Source organism: Ctenocephalides felis, unplaced genomic scaffold, assembly GCF_003426905.1.
Source record: "Ctenocephalides felis isolate EL2017-DRISC unplaced genomic scaffold, ASM342690v1 CF-g0.4_SCAFFOLD_01886, whole genome shotgun sequence".
In the NCBI taxonomy this organism is placed as follows: domain Eukaryota; kingdom Metazoa; phylum Arthropoda; class Insecta; order Siphonaptera; family Pulicidae; genus Ctenocephalides; species Ctenocephalides felis.
The window spans coordinates 87,932,997-87,947,090 of record NW_020538040.1 but is presented as its reverse complement, the minus strand read 5'-3'; the positions used below and the strand labels follow the sequence as shown (position 1 = coordinate 87,947,090).

Genomic DNA, 14,094 nt, shown 5'->3' with positions numbered 1-14,094 from the left:
AACTTTTATTGAATTGCGCTCTATCTAAAGGACAATATTTAGAGCTAAAACTTAAAGAGGATGTTTTTTATGAGTTTGGAGGCATTTGAGCCTCTGGGAGCAAGGAAATTCAAAAATGTCCATATTAAGGACCACCCTAATATATATATATATATATATATATATATATATTTCATTGCGTACATTTCTCTTTAATTTATATTTTGTTTTACCTCATACGCATTATTTAACAATATCAAAAATATACAATATAATGATACAAATGTCACAAGTTAACTTTGAATTAATTTCCGCCGTGTATATAAACTCTTAAGGCCACACGTATAGCCCAGCGATTGAATGTATGTAAACATACGGACATGTAAATATTATAAACAAGTATATATATATATATATATATATATATATATATATATATATATAATACGTTGTTGGTCAACATCGTCAACTAAAATATTTTTGAAAGATTATTACATGTTCACGTTGTAACTTCAATACTTATGGCAAGTAAAAAGATTTTTTTAGTTTCCATCGCTAAATTATATTAACAGATTAATTTATATTGGTAATTCCAACTGAATATCCGTTTGATTTTATGAATCTTAATTATTATAAATAACTTTCAATTAATTAAACCATTTGCATGAATAAGAAATCATCTTGTCTAACCATATAATAATTAACCTATTGCTTGTGTTTATATAATATTCGCAATGACAACTTTTGACAAAACTTTATCTGACAGAAATAATATTATAATAGGATATTAATTTGTTGATACATGCTTTAATTCATGAACTATATAAGAATTTATAAGATTTTTGTTACACAGCAATCAGAACTAGGCGTTTTATGAGCTATTGTGAACAATACACTTATTACTTTTATTATTACGTACGCTATTAGAAAGAAAACCAATGATGGTAGTCACTAATTGAGATATATACATAATTATTTACTTCAAAACACTACTAACTTCGTCAGATCTAATTGTAATATTGCAACAATGGTCAGAAAATCCATTTTCACTTGGAAATATGTTAGGACATATATTTTTAAGTGTAAACGGATATCAATATTGCCTGATATCAGAGTGTGCGAAACACGGGGTTAAAACTGAATTACTTTACTACGAAGCTCTTACGCTTACTGTTGCGCTCAGCTATAAATATAGGGACGATTTTATCAATACAATTATTAAAACTAGCTGTAAGTGGAATTCTGTCTTAAGGCAATTAAGGCAACGTGCCTTAAGGCAAATTGCTAGAACTTCCCGTTCCAAAAATTATTATTTTTTTAAAAACAATTAACATTTTTGAAAAAAATTTACTTCGAAAAAATAAGATTTTTGACAAACAATTAGACAAAAAATTACTTTTTTTTGAAAAAAATTTTTTTTTTAATTTTTTTTTTTTGAAAAAAAAAGCTTTCTTTATTTTGAAAGATCTAAACTTTTTTCCAAAGCAATCGTACTGCTTTAACTGCATAAAGACGAAATATCAAACCGCATAAGCGCCGCGTCGACGTCTAACGCGTATACATTGGTACGGAACCTATAGGAATGTAAACCAAAATTATACTTATTGTTAAAATCTCTATGAAATATCTGATAATTTGATGTGCATATGTCTAATGATCATTTTTGACCGGCAAATGGCATTTTTTTTTACTTTTTTCAGTAGATCTGCGAAACCGCTAGACCTGCCTTTATGATAATTTGATCGGTTCTTCACCTTGTCAATACAAGTAAAATGTTTTTTGAATTATTAAAATCGGACGCTCCGTTCTCTTAAAAACTGAGTTACCGTTTTCGGCACTTTTTGCCCCGTATCTTCGGAACGGCTAGACCTGACTTTGCCAAAAACTAATCAGAACGTCTCCTTATCAATACGAATCGAATGTTTTTTGAATTATTCAAATCGGTTGATCGGTGTTCCCGAAATCGTCGACGAAAATTTGTATCCGCACATACATACACACACGCACACACACACACACACACACACACACACATACATCCATTTTTTCTAAGGTATGCCAAAATATTCAGAAACCTTTGAAACGTCGAGAAATGCAAAAATTTTCATTTTCGATTTTTTTGCGATTACTATAACTTGCCCTACGGGAAGTTATTAAATTAACAAATAATTATTATACCAGCCCGGCTAAAAATTTCGTTCTGTTTTTTGTGAGAGGGTGCCAATAGTATTAAATTCATATAATTTTTAGTTAGTACCGACCTTCAAACGCTACGTTTAAATTTAACGCGCAAGCTCACATTTGACTAAAATTAAACGAGTTGATGATGGTAGAGTGTTTGGAGCTGTCTAATCAAAATAAAACTGAGTTTTTGCATCGATATGTTACCATGGATATGACCACTATTCTCCGGGGTCCAATAGTCAGCCGAGTGCTCTCGACGCGATTAACGAGAACAAATGCAAGCGATCAGCTGGCATGGTCATTGCGTTAGTTTATCAGGATTCGTAAGAAATAATATTCATCGTCATATTCACCACAAAGGCCAAACCAACAGTGTATATAACGTTTTTTAAGCGTTTAAAGGTCAAAATCGCGAAAAACGACCCCATTTGTAGATGAAAAAAGTGTTGTTTCGTCAAGACAATGCACACTGTCAAAAATCAGTAAAAACAATAGCAAAAATATATGAATTGGCTTACGAATTGCTTCCCCACCCACCATATTCTTAGATCTGCCCCCCCGCGACCATAACCTATTCTCAAATCTCAATAGGATGGCTTCGCTGTGAAAAAATTTTCGTCGAATGAAGAGGTGATCGCCGAATTTTAGGGCAAATGGTACTGCAAATAATAATATCGAAAAGTTGGAAGTTCGCTATAAGCAGTATATCGTCCTCGAAGACAACTATATTTAATAAAAAATGGCCTTATTATAATGTGATTCTTTTCGTTAATTATTAATAATTAAAACTCATATACGCACAAATACTCAAAGAACACTATGAAATTTCTTTAGAAACTTTGAATTATTGTGTTTGACAGAGCTTCAATGAAAAATGATTGAAGATTTGTTTAAATTAGATGATATTTTAAAAATGAACAATTTTTAAACTATTCTAATTGCTTCATCACAAAAGTTTGCATGTGAGTAATTGTGCTTGTAGCTTTGAAAAAGGTTAAACCGATAAATTATATTATTTTGAAAAGTAATAAGCCGTTAAAATATAAGTAACTTACTAATATAAATATCATTCATGTACAATTACCTTATTACAGAAATGTATCCATCGCACCGAATTCCGCCCATACCTGAAACGATATGGGAAGCAGTCCGTGACGTATTAGTATTTCTAGCCTGGTCCGTGTGGTATATTTGCGAATCGTTGTTTTTGACCATTTTACCAGATAGCCTGAGACCAGGAGTCAATTTAAAAGACAAAGTCGTACTCATCACAGGTGGTAGTGGCGGAGTTGGCAGACAGCTCGCCAAGGAGTTTGCCAAGAAAGGCTCTAAAGTCGTCTTGTGGGATATAAACAAGACAGGTACATAAGTTGTATCTTAACTATTATTTTGATTTACGAGCACACAATAATATATAACTATATATAGAAGAATAAATCCATACAATTAAAAAATTCATTTTAAGATTAAGATTTAGTTGTTTTTTGTTAGTATTCTATAAAAAGCAACGAGTGAATATAATTTATTCAAAATTTGAAGCCCCAAATGAAAATTTTACCTTTAATATATTTTCTTCTTAGCACTTCGCACAACCATCTTACATAGAACCTAATAAATTAGAATATATGTTAATCATATATTTATCAAATAGGATTAGAAGAGACCGTTGAATCTTTGGCACATGAAGGATACAAAGTGCAAACTAACGTTTGCGATGTTACTGATCGAGAAGCAGTATATCGTGAAGCGGAGCGTTTGCTAAACGCGCCTGATGGACGATTGGACATACTAGTCAACAATGCGGCCATAGTCACTTGCCGGCCGCTACTCGAAATCCCAGACTCTGCTATTGAAAGAACCTACGATGTCAATATTTTATCTAATTACTGGGTAATACTTTTATTATATATGTAAAAAAGTACTATAAATATACTGGTTTGTTAGCATACCAAGTTGTGCTAAATAAAACAATTATATTGAACACAGCCATTACTTCAAAGAATTATTTAACTTGATCTCTTTGCCAAGTATGCTTGAATAAGCTTATTAGTGTTATTTCGAACTCAATATATTTATTTAAAATATTTTCAAACGTTATCTGAACCGGATACATATTTTCAGCTGATAGGGGGTACGCATATATACATATTTATTTAATCTAATGGATTTTTTGCTTATCGAGTCCGGTGTATCTGACAATCTAAAAGCAAAAGCTTTGAATATCATTACTTATTAAAGTCTCAACAATGAAACACGAAAAATATTGTTGAATTACTCAGGAAAAGTTTGATGTATATTCTTATGACATAATAAATATACTAGTAGTAACTGGCATTTCGCCTTAAGGCAAGTTGTAGTATGAACTTTCCGATATGTGTACATAAACGATTTTATAAACAAGAATTAAGATTTACATATTTAAATCAAAATTTTAATTATTTATTCCGAAATTTTCGCTTTCACTAAAAACTGATCCATGCGATTTGCAATTGATATCTTTCGAACAAATTTATAATAATGTCAATGTACAGATATTGTAATAATTATAGCGCGCGGACACGCGGTTAGAACACCTCTTGTTGTTTGCCTATGATATTTTAGGAGGTTCGTTCAAAATATGAATGCCAAATAAAGTTTTATTACAATTGTCAGAGTACAAAGAAACGGTCCGAACGACCTTGAACAAAAACTAACCAGCACGATTCTCAACTAATCTTTCAAACAGTTTTCAATTGTTCAAAATGGTTCAGTATCATTAGCGAAAACATGTACGAAAAATTTTGGATTTTTTTGCTAATTCTAATGAAACTCGAAACGATCTTTAACAAAAACTAACCAGCACGATTCTGAACTGATCTTTCAAACAGTTTTCAAATCTTTAAAATCGGTTCAGAATCAATGGTCTTTTCTGATAATTCTAATGAAACTCCGCCGATCGTCTCGCAAAACTGATCAACGCTAATTCGTATCGGGTTTCATTAATCGGGTATTTTGGCAAAAATTTTATATGGTTTTTTAAAGACCATAAAAAAGCAATCAATATTTTTACTATAAATTTTTATAAGTTATTAATTAATGATTCAAAAATACGGAAAAAAATAAAAATTGAAAACGAAAAGTCATTCAGATTTATTTCTAGCAGGTGGGGGGGGGGTAAAAATTGCCAGGTGTCTATACTTCCAAATAATCTGAAAATTAAATTAATCTAGAATAATGTCGCATTCGTATGAACCACGGAAAAGTTGAATTTTTTTTCACAACTTTTTGATATCCTAGAATTTTTTAAAAATAGTTAAATCGATTGATAGTGATAAAAAAATCGATTCTTGAAACGTCTAGGCCAGAATACCCCCTTAATGGCATAATTTTATTAAATCGTTGCTACCGCTTCTAGAATAGAATACGTCGACGAAGGGCCAAATTTTGGCCGCCGTGCATACACATTTATACATACACACATATACTTTTCTCCAATTTTGGTCTCAAACGATTCAGAATAACTTGAAATATCGAGAAAATGATAGTAATTGAACATTAGGAATGATACACTAATTTTATTCAATACAAAGAATTTATAATACTCTATAATACTTCAATTTCTACTATGAAACAATCAATAGACAAAATTGAAGGTAGACTATTATTTAACGTAACGGATTCCTTTAACAGACGGTGAAAGCATTCCTGCCAGGAATGATAACGCGCGGATCCGGCCACGTGGTGACCGTCGGCTCGTTGACGGGTCTTCTGGGAACATATGGATGCACAGACTACAGTGCAACTAAATTCGCGGCCGTCGGCTTTCACGAGAGCTTGTACACAGAGCTCAAGGTAATGTTAGTTTTTTATTCATTCATTGAAATACTAATTAAATAAATTTTATTTATTTAAAACAAAATAGAGATATATTAGACAATAAATGAAAACGTGCGTGAAGGAATATTAAGAATATTTCTCGTTTGAGTGTTTGTATAAATCAATAAGAATTTTATTATAAACTATAAATGAAAACTATAAATAAACAATTGAAAAAATATAACATACCAGACCAGGCTAACTATATAAAATTGATGAAACTGATAACATTACGTCGGGCTAACATATGATAGAACTGACCGTCTATCCTACAGACAAATGTATGCCGTATTGCCTGAGCTGCATAATAAATATATTAATAAAATAAATGATATTAATGATATATAGAGTAATGTTCGTATAAATTTAGTATCGAAATTTTTAATATAATTAATAAGTTGTAAGGCATTTTATAAATTTATATTTTTACAACAAAGCAAGCGATATTTATTATTTTGTTAACACATTTTAGATTATACATGAAACATGATTATACATTAACAAAATTTTCAGATTTGTGTGATAATTTATTATTTAAAATATTTTAAAAAAATTATCATAAAAACCAATCTTCAATTAAATGTTAAAAGAATAAAAAAGAACAAATAAAATGGTAAATATCTAAAGGATGATATAGTTACAAATTGATTATTATGAATGAAGTATATTAAACAAATAGAAAGAAACAATGAGAAAAGATTGAACATAAAATTATTTCATGTTATTCAATCTAACGATAAGAAAAAATTATTAGTAATAATATAATGATAATATCATTGTATTGACATCACAAACAATTTACTAATTTATACACCAACAAAATGAAAATTGTATTTAACGAAATACTAGTTCTAGCGATATCGCTATTGTAACGAATATAGAAATCATAATATGTAATATGTGAATAAGATCTTATGAATTTCGAGCAGAATTCATTTTCTTAAGTAATAATATATACTCTTCTATGTCAATAATCATCTAATTACTTCTTCCATTTTTTTATCAGACTTGGATGTTATCTTTATATATATATATACACCTAAGTCTGTTTTTACACGGTAGATTGGTTCCAGAAGAAGCCGTGTAAAAAAAAAACGTGTAAAAAAAGACAATGATCTTATACAAAAATGGGTGATTTGTTCCTAATCTCTAAAACCTATTAAAATTAGAGAAAAACAAGAATTTTTAAGATCAAGAATTCATGTTTATTTTATTAAATCAAATATATAATGCTTATTTTCACAAGCATAGTAATTAATGATAAAAAAGATATGCACTCTAATCTTAAAAGTAATATAAATTAAATGTATCGCAAGTTCAGGAACTAAAAAACTATGTTGTGAACGAAAAGAATAGGTTATTCAATTTTTAAGGTAAAAAATAAAATAAAATAGAATAAATGATAATCATAAATACAACAACATAAATTTAATTGCTGTCGTCATCAGTTATTCGCATTCTAGCCAGTAAATTTTATTGTATGCACATAAAGGGAATTCCCCTAAATTAGTGCTATTCACGTTTGCTTTGACCAGTAAAAATTATTTGTACGCGCTAAAGGGGAATTCACTTGAATCTTTAAGTTAGTATTCGCAAACTATCGATACTATCGATGGTTTCAGACTTTTTTCTTTCATAAATACTTTTTTGTGATATGAACATACTTCGCAAAAATTAAATTTGACAAAAAAATTTAAGTACATAAAATTTCAAATCGTGCTAAATGGAATAAAATCGTGTAAAAAAATTAAAAATATTCAATTTTCAAACCGTCTTATATCAAAACCGTGTACAAAAAGACCGTGTAAAAACAGACTTAGGTGTATATGTATATATATATATATATATATATATATATATATATATACATTATTTTTATCTTAAATTTATTAATGTAATTTAATTATTTTAGACGCATGGTCATGATGATATCAGTTGCACCCTAGTATGCCCATATTACATAGATACAGGAATGTTTGCCGGTGTGCAACCACGCTACAGGCCAATGCTGAAACCAGAATATGTGGCCCAGCGCATTGTGAGGGCCGTGAAGTACCGTGAAGTCAACTGCACGCTACCATCTATCGTTCGCACGCTCTTGCCCCTCAAATGGTAACTATTATCTTATATATAAAAATGAATCGCAAAATGTGTTGGTAAGCGCATAACTCAACAACGCCTAGACCAATTTGGCCAATTTTCTTTTTAAAATGTTCGTTGATGTCCAAGGATGGTTCTTACGACGAGAAAAAATCGAATAATTGCCAAGAAAACCCTAAAAACTGCCCATTTCTTTTTTCATACAAACGTTTTCTAACTAAAACGTAGAATCAATTTGAGCTTTATTGCTATTATATAAAGTTCATATTAAATTACTAGCACTCACTGTATACTCCTTCTAAACGATTATGCGGATTTTGATAAATCTTTCTGAAGTTTGTTAAGGAAATTTTCTAGGATGTATGTGATTATAAAGTACTGGGATGTATGTGCAATATTGTAGAAATAAATGGAAAAAATTGCAAAAATCAACATGTCATTGTTTGCATTGAAAGCAAATGAAAACAAAATCTGCCAAAAATTTCAATTAACTTATGAACCTAGACAATATTAAAATATGTTTAATAAACTTATGATTATGAATAAGAAAAATTAAATGTCTACATTATTATTGCCAAAAAGCAGCTGAGATGTGCCAGAAATTAAAATAATATGAGATACAGTATATGTATGGCAGATTGAATGATACACATATGAACATGATATGAGGAAACAATTATTATTTTTAGGTAAGCGGTAAATATTAGTATATTATAATAAAAAATTGTAGACATGGGTACAGGACAACGTCTGTCGGGTCATCTAGTTTTATTATAAATATCTCCATCAGCAGCTAAAGTATAGTTTTGTAATAAATAAGACTAGTTTCTACAACCAGTGAAGCCGCAGAACACGCGTGGGCTTTAACAAAATTGGGGTTTGAAAGGTCCCCTTCCTCCCAGTCAAGAAAACGTTGAATTACACAAAAAGCGAATTATAGTAAACTAATGTTTGAGTAACTGGGATTAGTTACTAATCAAATGGTTATAAAAATTAAACAAATTTTAAATAAGTAAAAACTTTGCGAGGCCCACTGTAGTACGAGGCCGCCGGCGAAATGCCACTGCTTACAACAAATCCACGCAAGCTTCTTCATTTGAAGATATGATTTTTAAAAAGCTATTATTAGAAACAAAATCAGATAAAATATCACACTATATTTTTTCATTATGGTTATGTTTTCAGCCTTCTACCTGCCAAAATGTGCTGGTCACTTATGATAAACATAATGCAAGTACCGCAATCAATGATGAAGTTTGAAGGGCGTTCGAGCGATAGGAAGGTGACAGCGGCCCAAGGATAACCAAAAACCAATGTTGTTTGTTGTTCAAAGATTGTTATAAGTTAATATAATATAATTATTTAAGAAGTTAAATTAAAATTAAAAATTTTAAAAAAATGTAAATATGTCTATTATTAAATTTCATAACAAGTTCGATACACTTTAAAATAAATCATAAAAATAATCTAAACCTTGTCCTAATTCCCATAATGCTAATCCAACTCCCATCTCAGCCGCAAGTTGAATCCTCGTATTTATGGAATGCAATGTTGGATAAAATACTACAAACCGACTTTCACTAGTTCTGAAAACATAAGTAAATTTAGACACCCACATATACATTTTTTACTTTCGAATATGATAGGTATCACGGTCTCACTTTTGAATGTTTCAAAATTAATAATTATTTACATTAGGTATTAAAAGCACGATTTAAATTGTTTGTATGAAAAATCTGTATAAATAATGTGGTATCAAAATAATGCTTACATTCAATTAGATAGAACGTGTAAATTTTAAAATTTTAGTTTGTGCTATTAAAATAGATATATTAAGAAGTAAGAACGTTATAATGATATAATAAAACCTATATTATTTGACTAGTTCATATAACTGATTTTCGGTTCATATAACTGATCTCTATCTCCCCTTGTTCGATTTATTATTAATCTAATTCTATATATGTAAAAATGTGGATCTTTAATTTTTGGCAAATATTATAGATGTCAAAATTTCTGAATGCAATAACTATCGTTCTAAAAAAATATAATTCAATTGTGTTCCATTTGAAACTCTCAAGATGGATAGTAAATATAATTATATGAAAAATCTTTAAACTTTTTAAGTTGATCACAATCATTAAATTTTTCAACAATGTTGAATACTTTATAAACTATTGTTTCTATAGAATATATAATTTTCAAAAGCTTTTAACAAATCCTTTATAAAAGATACAAGTGTGTACTTACTTGACCTCGAAAAAGTGTTCTTGTGCTTCTGTGTCATATTTTAAAGATCCTTTGTGATATCCAAGCATATTAATGTAATCAGGAGCCAAAAGTGCACCACCTCCTTGAGGTGTATATGCATAACCATACATGTTCATACCCATGAGGATTAGTTTTCTTTTTTCTTTGTCCTCTGAGTCAGGAACTAAATGTTCTATGCATTTTTTTATCCATGGAATTGGAGCATTTGGCCCTGTTATAAATTGAAAAAAATTGATCAGAGGAGCATACATATAAATATTTTCTGATATATATTTATGTATATATATATACTAGTGATGTGCCAACTCAAATCAAGTGATTCGAATCATTAAAATCAAGCCCCCTGATTTGAATCGAATTTACTTAATTCAAATAAACTTGTAACATAAATTATAAAATGTAAACATAAATCTTAATAGATATAAAAAAACAATTCTAGTAAATTTAAATAAAAAATGCATAAAATCATGTAAGCCACCTGATTCAATTGATTCATTCGAGTACTCGCATCATCCGAATTGAAGTGAATTCAAAATTCTACATGTATATATATACAATTAACTTTACAAATATAAAATTACCTGGTCTTTGAGGGTTGGAGAAGTCGTACGTCATTAATGAAAATGCAGAAACGTGTTTATACAAAGATTCAAAATCTGATTTTGAAAAGAGATCAGGTTGATTAGATCCACGGAAAGGAGGAACAACAACAATGCATTGCATATCGTTTGTTATAAATGGTGAGCCTAAATAAACAAAATTATTAATCAAAATATGGAACAACTATTCAAAACATAAGCATATAAAATAATAAAATAAATGTATGAATACGACTTACAAATTTTTCTTATGATGTGAGACATTTTCTTGTTGGGAATGTGTCCAAGGAATTGAAACCATAATTCTAACACGATTCCATTGAAGTTATTATCATCACATACTTTATATAATGCGTCACTTAATGCTTTTAATTCCCCTGGTTTATCCAATGATGTAATATCATCCTGATTCCAATTCTCAAACAACACCCGTGGAATAACTTGAACTGCATTAACAAGATTATTTAAATCATTACAAATCATATTAGTAGATTAGAGATAGTAATTGAGTTGAGTTCAAGTATTTTTTTTAAATATGATGCAAATTTTTTATCCCATTTGATGGTGGTGAAATATTGGTCACACTTTTTTACATAAAAGACACAAATATTAAACTTATATATTTTTAACTTATAGATTTTTTAATTAATAAAATAGTTAAAAAAAATAATGTACAGAAATATGATAATATGATCAAAATTAAAATGATAAAAATAAATGAATGGATTATATAATCCACTATTTTATTAATTAAAAAATCCATCTTCTTTTCTTAAACATATTATTTGCTTAAATCTTATCAAGATCATGTTTCTTGACAGATGTCCTGAAGATGGAACGTACCTAGTTCCAAAACGTCGACAGTAAATAAATAAATAAAGAAATAATTTATTAAAAAACTTTTTATGTTTTTTATTACTTTTTGGATTAAAAATATATGTACAAATGGTAAAGACTTAATACTTAAATAATAATAATTTATCTTCAAAATACTACAGCAAATAAACAAACAGTAGAACTTTGATTATCGACTTCAGTTATTCTAATTCATGATTACCTAGACTACCAAACGCGATAGAGTTATATGTATGTACATACCTACAATTCGAATTTTTGCACGATATATGCTGCAGTTTAGTATAAGTATGTAATATAATCTAAGAAAATATATATGTACATACATAAGGAAAATTTAATTTCTTATAAAAAATTGATTTTTGTTGATATCTATGTATGTATTTATTATTTTTGATAAATACACCTCATTATTCTTCATACATTAGATTATCCGTATTTTTGATTAACCGGATGCCTATCGACAACAATTAGTCCGGTTAATCAAGGTTCTACTGTACTACATTACTCTCTATTACTTTAAAGCACCTTTGCCACATAAGTAGAAATTAATACAAACTAGACTTATTTTATATTAAATTTTTGATAAGTATGTTATAGATATTAATTTATATTTAAAATACCTTTAGATTTTCGTAGAGTTTCCACCCATTTTTTATCTATGTCATGTTGTCCAGTTACGACATATTTTCCTTCTAATTCCTTTTTAATTTGCAACCATACTGGACTGATAAAAGCAAATTTATCAGCCCACATTTTTGCCACATCATATCCATGTCCATTCCACTAAAATAAAAATACAGAGCTATAAGATTCTAATAAGATAAGAAATAAAAGCATTTTTTGAACTTGTATCAAGTTTAACTTTCATAAGACACATTAATTTTGAAGAAAAGGAGTATCCTCACAATACAGTAGAATATGATTACTGTCATATTTTCATTTTGTTGTATCATATATATTAATAAATAAATTAAAATAGAAATGTAATTCATAAAACTTAATAATTTTTACCAATCAACTAAATTGCAATATAAATAAATATTACTTACAGGAGTAACATAACCTAGAATTGATCCATTGAAGTTTCTCACGTTTGTATTTTCAAAATAGGCTTGATTTTCACGTAATATATCTTTTGAATTAGGTTTATCACTTATTAAATTTCTATCAAAAACACTTATATCTAATGGTCCTCTCTTAACATCCCTTATTTTTTTATCTTTAGTTTTAGTAGGTGATAAAGTGCAATTACTTAGAGATACGTAGAGAATTAATAGAAACAATATTATATTATAATTATTAAAAAATAATTTTCGTTTACCGCGTATATAAAGCATTATACTCTGAATTATTTGCGATTATTATTTAAACGTTAATAAGCCGCGTACACGCTGCTGTCAAATTGAATGTTAGTTAGTATTTGATTTAAACGTCAAAATTATTAAATGTTTTCGCCATCTAGATGTATGTTTAAGCACAAATGAATCGATTTCATTTCAAACTTCTTATAACATATTATATGCTTATTGATCCATGATTATATGCAGGGCCGGTCCTGGGGTCCTCAGCGCCCGCATGCAAGATTGGTTCTAGCGCCCCCCCCCCTATAATTTTTTAAATCTTTTAAATTCATTTTTAATCATTCTGAATTTAGTACACAAAAAATTATATATAATCTAAAAGCGTATAAAATACATTGATTTCAAATTTATTTAGAAAATCGAGGCTATTCGATACATTTTCAAGTATTTCTAACATATGTGTAATATTAATATTTGGGTTTTGAAACATTTTACTTATTTCATTTTTAAACATAACACTTGTTTTTCATGTTGGATTTTTTAAATTTTATTTCAATTTAATTTAATTTAATTTTTATTTTAATCGTAAACTTCTTCTTATTGATATCGTAAAGACCGAATTGTATTCATATTTACTTTCCCATCTGATTCAGAACATCAGATTGTTGCTTTTAAGTTAAATTTTTAACGTATTTTAAAAGATGCAAAAAATTACATATTTCCTGAACTATATTGAAAACAAAACATAATTATATTTGTATCTGTACTATTTCTACTTAGTTAATAATTAAATTTAGTATGAACGCCACTAGGTTTAAAAAAGCTCACGATTTTTGTTTCTAAGTACATTTTGCTTCCATTTTTCATATTTGCTCCATTTCTATAAACCTTACCACGCAAAAACCAAAGTTCATCAGATGCGAATAACTTTCAACAAAAACAAAATT

General features: G+C 28.7%; 2 protein-coding genes across 2 annotated transcripts; one reads left to right on the top strand and one right to left on the bottom strand.

The window, feature by feature from the left end:
* The first annotated feature begins 3,253 nt into the window (after nucleotides 1–3,253).
* On the top strand, nucleotides 3,254–9,421 carry LOC113375495 (epidermal retinol dehydrogenase 2). Its single transcript, XM_026615427.1, has 5 exons — nucleotides 3,254–3,524; nucleotides 3,815–4,053; nucleotides 5,833–5,994; nucleotides 7,931–8,130; nucleotides 9,304–9,421. The coding sequence occupies exons 1-5, from the start codon at nucleotides 3,260–3,262 to the stop codon at nucleotides 9,419–9,421; spliced, it is 984 nt and encodes a 327-aa protein (XP_026471212.1). The 5' UTR covers nucleotides 3,254–3,259.
* Nucleotides 9,422–9,532: 111 nt separating this feature from the next.
* LOC113378613 (chitinase domain-containing protein 1) lies at nucleotides 9,533–13,187 on the bottom strand. The gene is made up of 6 exons (XM_026619160.1): nucleotides 12,896–13,187; nucleotides 12,467–12,629; nucleotides 11,228–11,434; nucleotides 10,971–11,135; nucleotides 10,369–10,600; nucleotides 9,533–9,704 (listed from the first exon to the last, which is right to left on the bottom strand). The coding sequence occupies exons 1-6, from the start codon at nucleotides 13,181–13,183 to the stop codon at nucleotides 9,563–9,565; spliced, it is 1,197 nt and encodes a 398-aa protein (XP_026474945.1). The 5' UTR covers nucleotides 13,184–13,187; the 3' UTR covers nucleotides 9,533–9,562.
* Nucleotides 13,188–14,094: the final 907 nt, after the last annotated feature.

Bases quoted from the DNA above. Each gene is read 5' to 3' on its own strand.
- LOC113375495 (XM_026615427.1), top strand. From the start codon at position 3,260: ATGTATCCATCGCACCGAATTCCGCCCATACCTGAAACGATATGGGAA. The intron at 4,054-5,832 runs GTAATACTTTTA...TTCCTTTAACAG, and splicing joins ATATTTTATCTAATTACTGG to ACGGTGAAAGCATTCCTGCC. The intron at 5,995-7,930 runs GTAATGTTAGTT...TAATTATTTTAG, and splicing joins GCTTGTACACAGAGCTCAAG to ACGCATGGTCATGATGATAT.
- LOC113378613 (XM_026619160.1), bottom strand. From the start codon at position 13,183: ATGCTTTATATACGCGGTAAACGAAAATTATTTTTTAATAATTATAAT. The intron at 11,435-12,466 runs GTATTTTAAATA...TTGTTAATGCAG, and splicing joins AACTCTACGAAAATCTAAAG to TTCAAGTTATTCCACGGGTG. The intron at 11,136-11,227 runs GTAAGTCGTATT...TTGTTTATTTAG, and splicing joins TCACATCATAAGAAAAATTT to GCTCACCATTTATAACAAAC.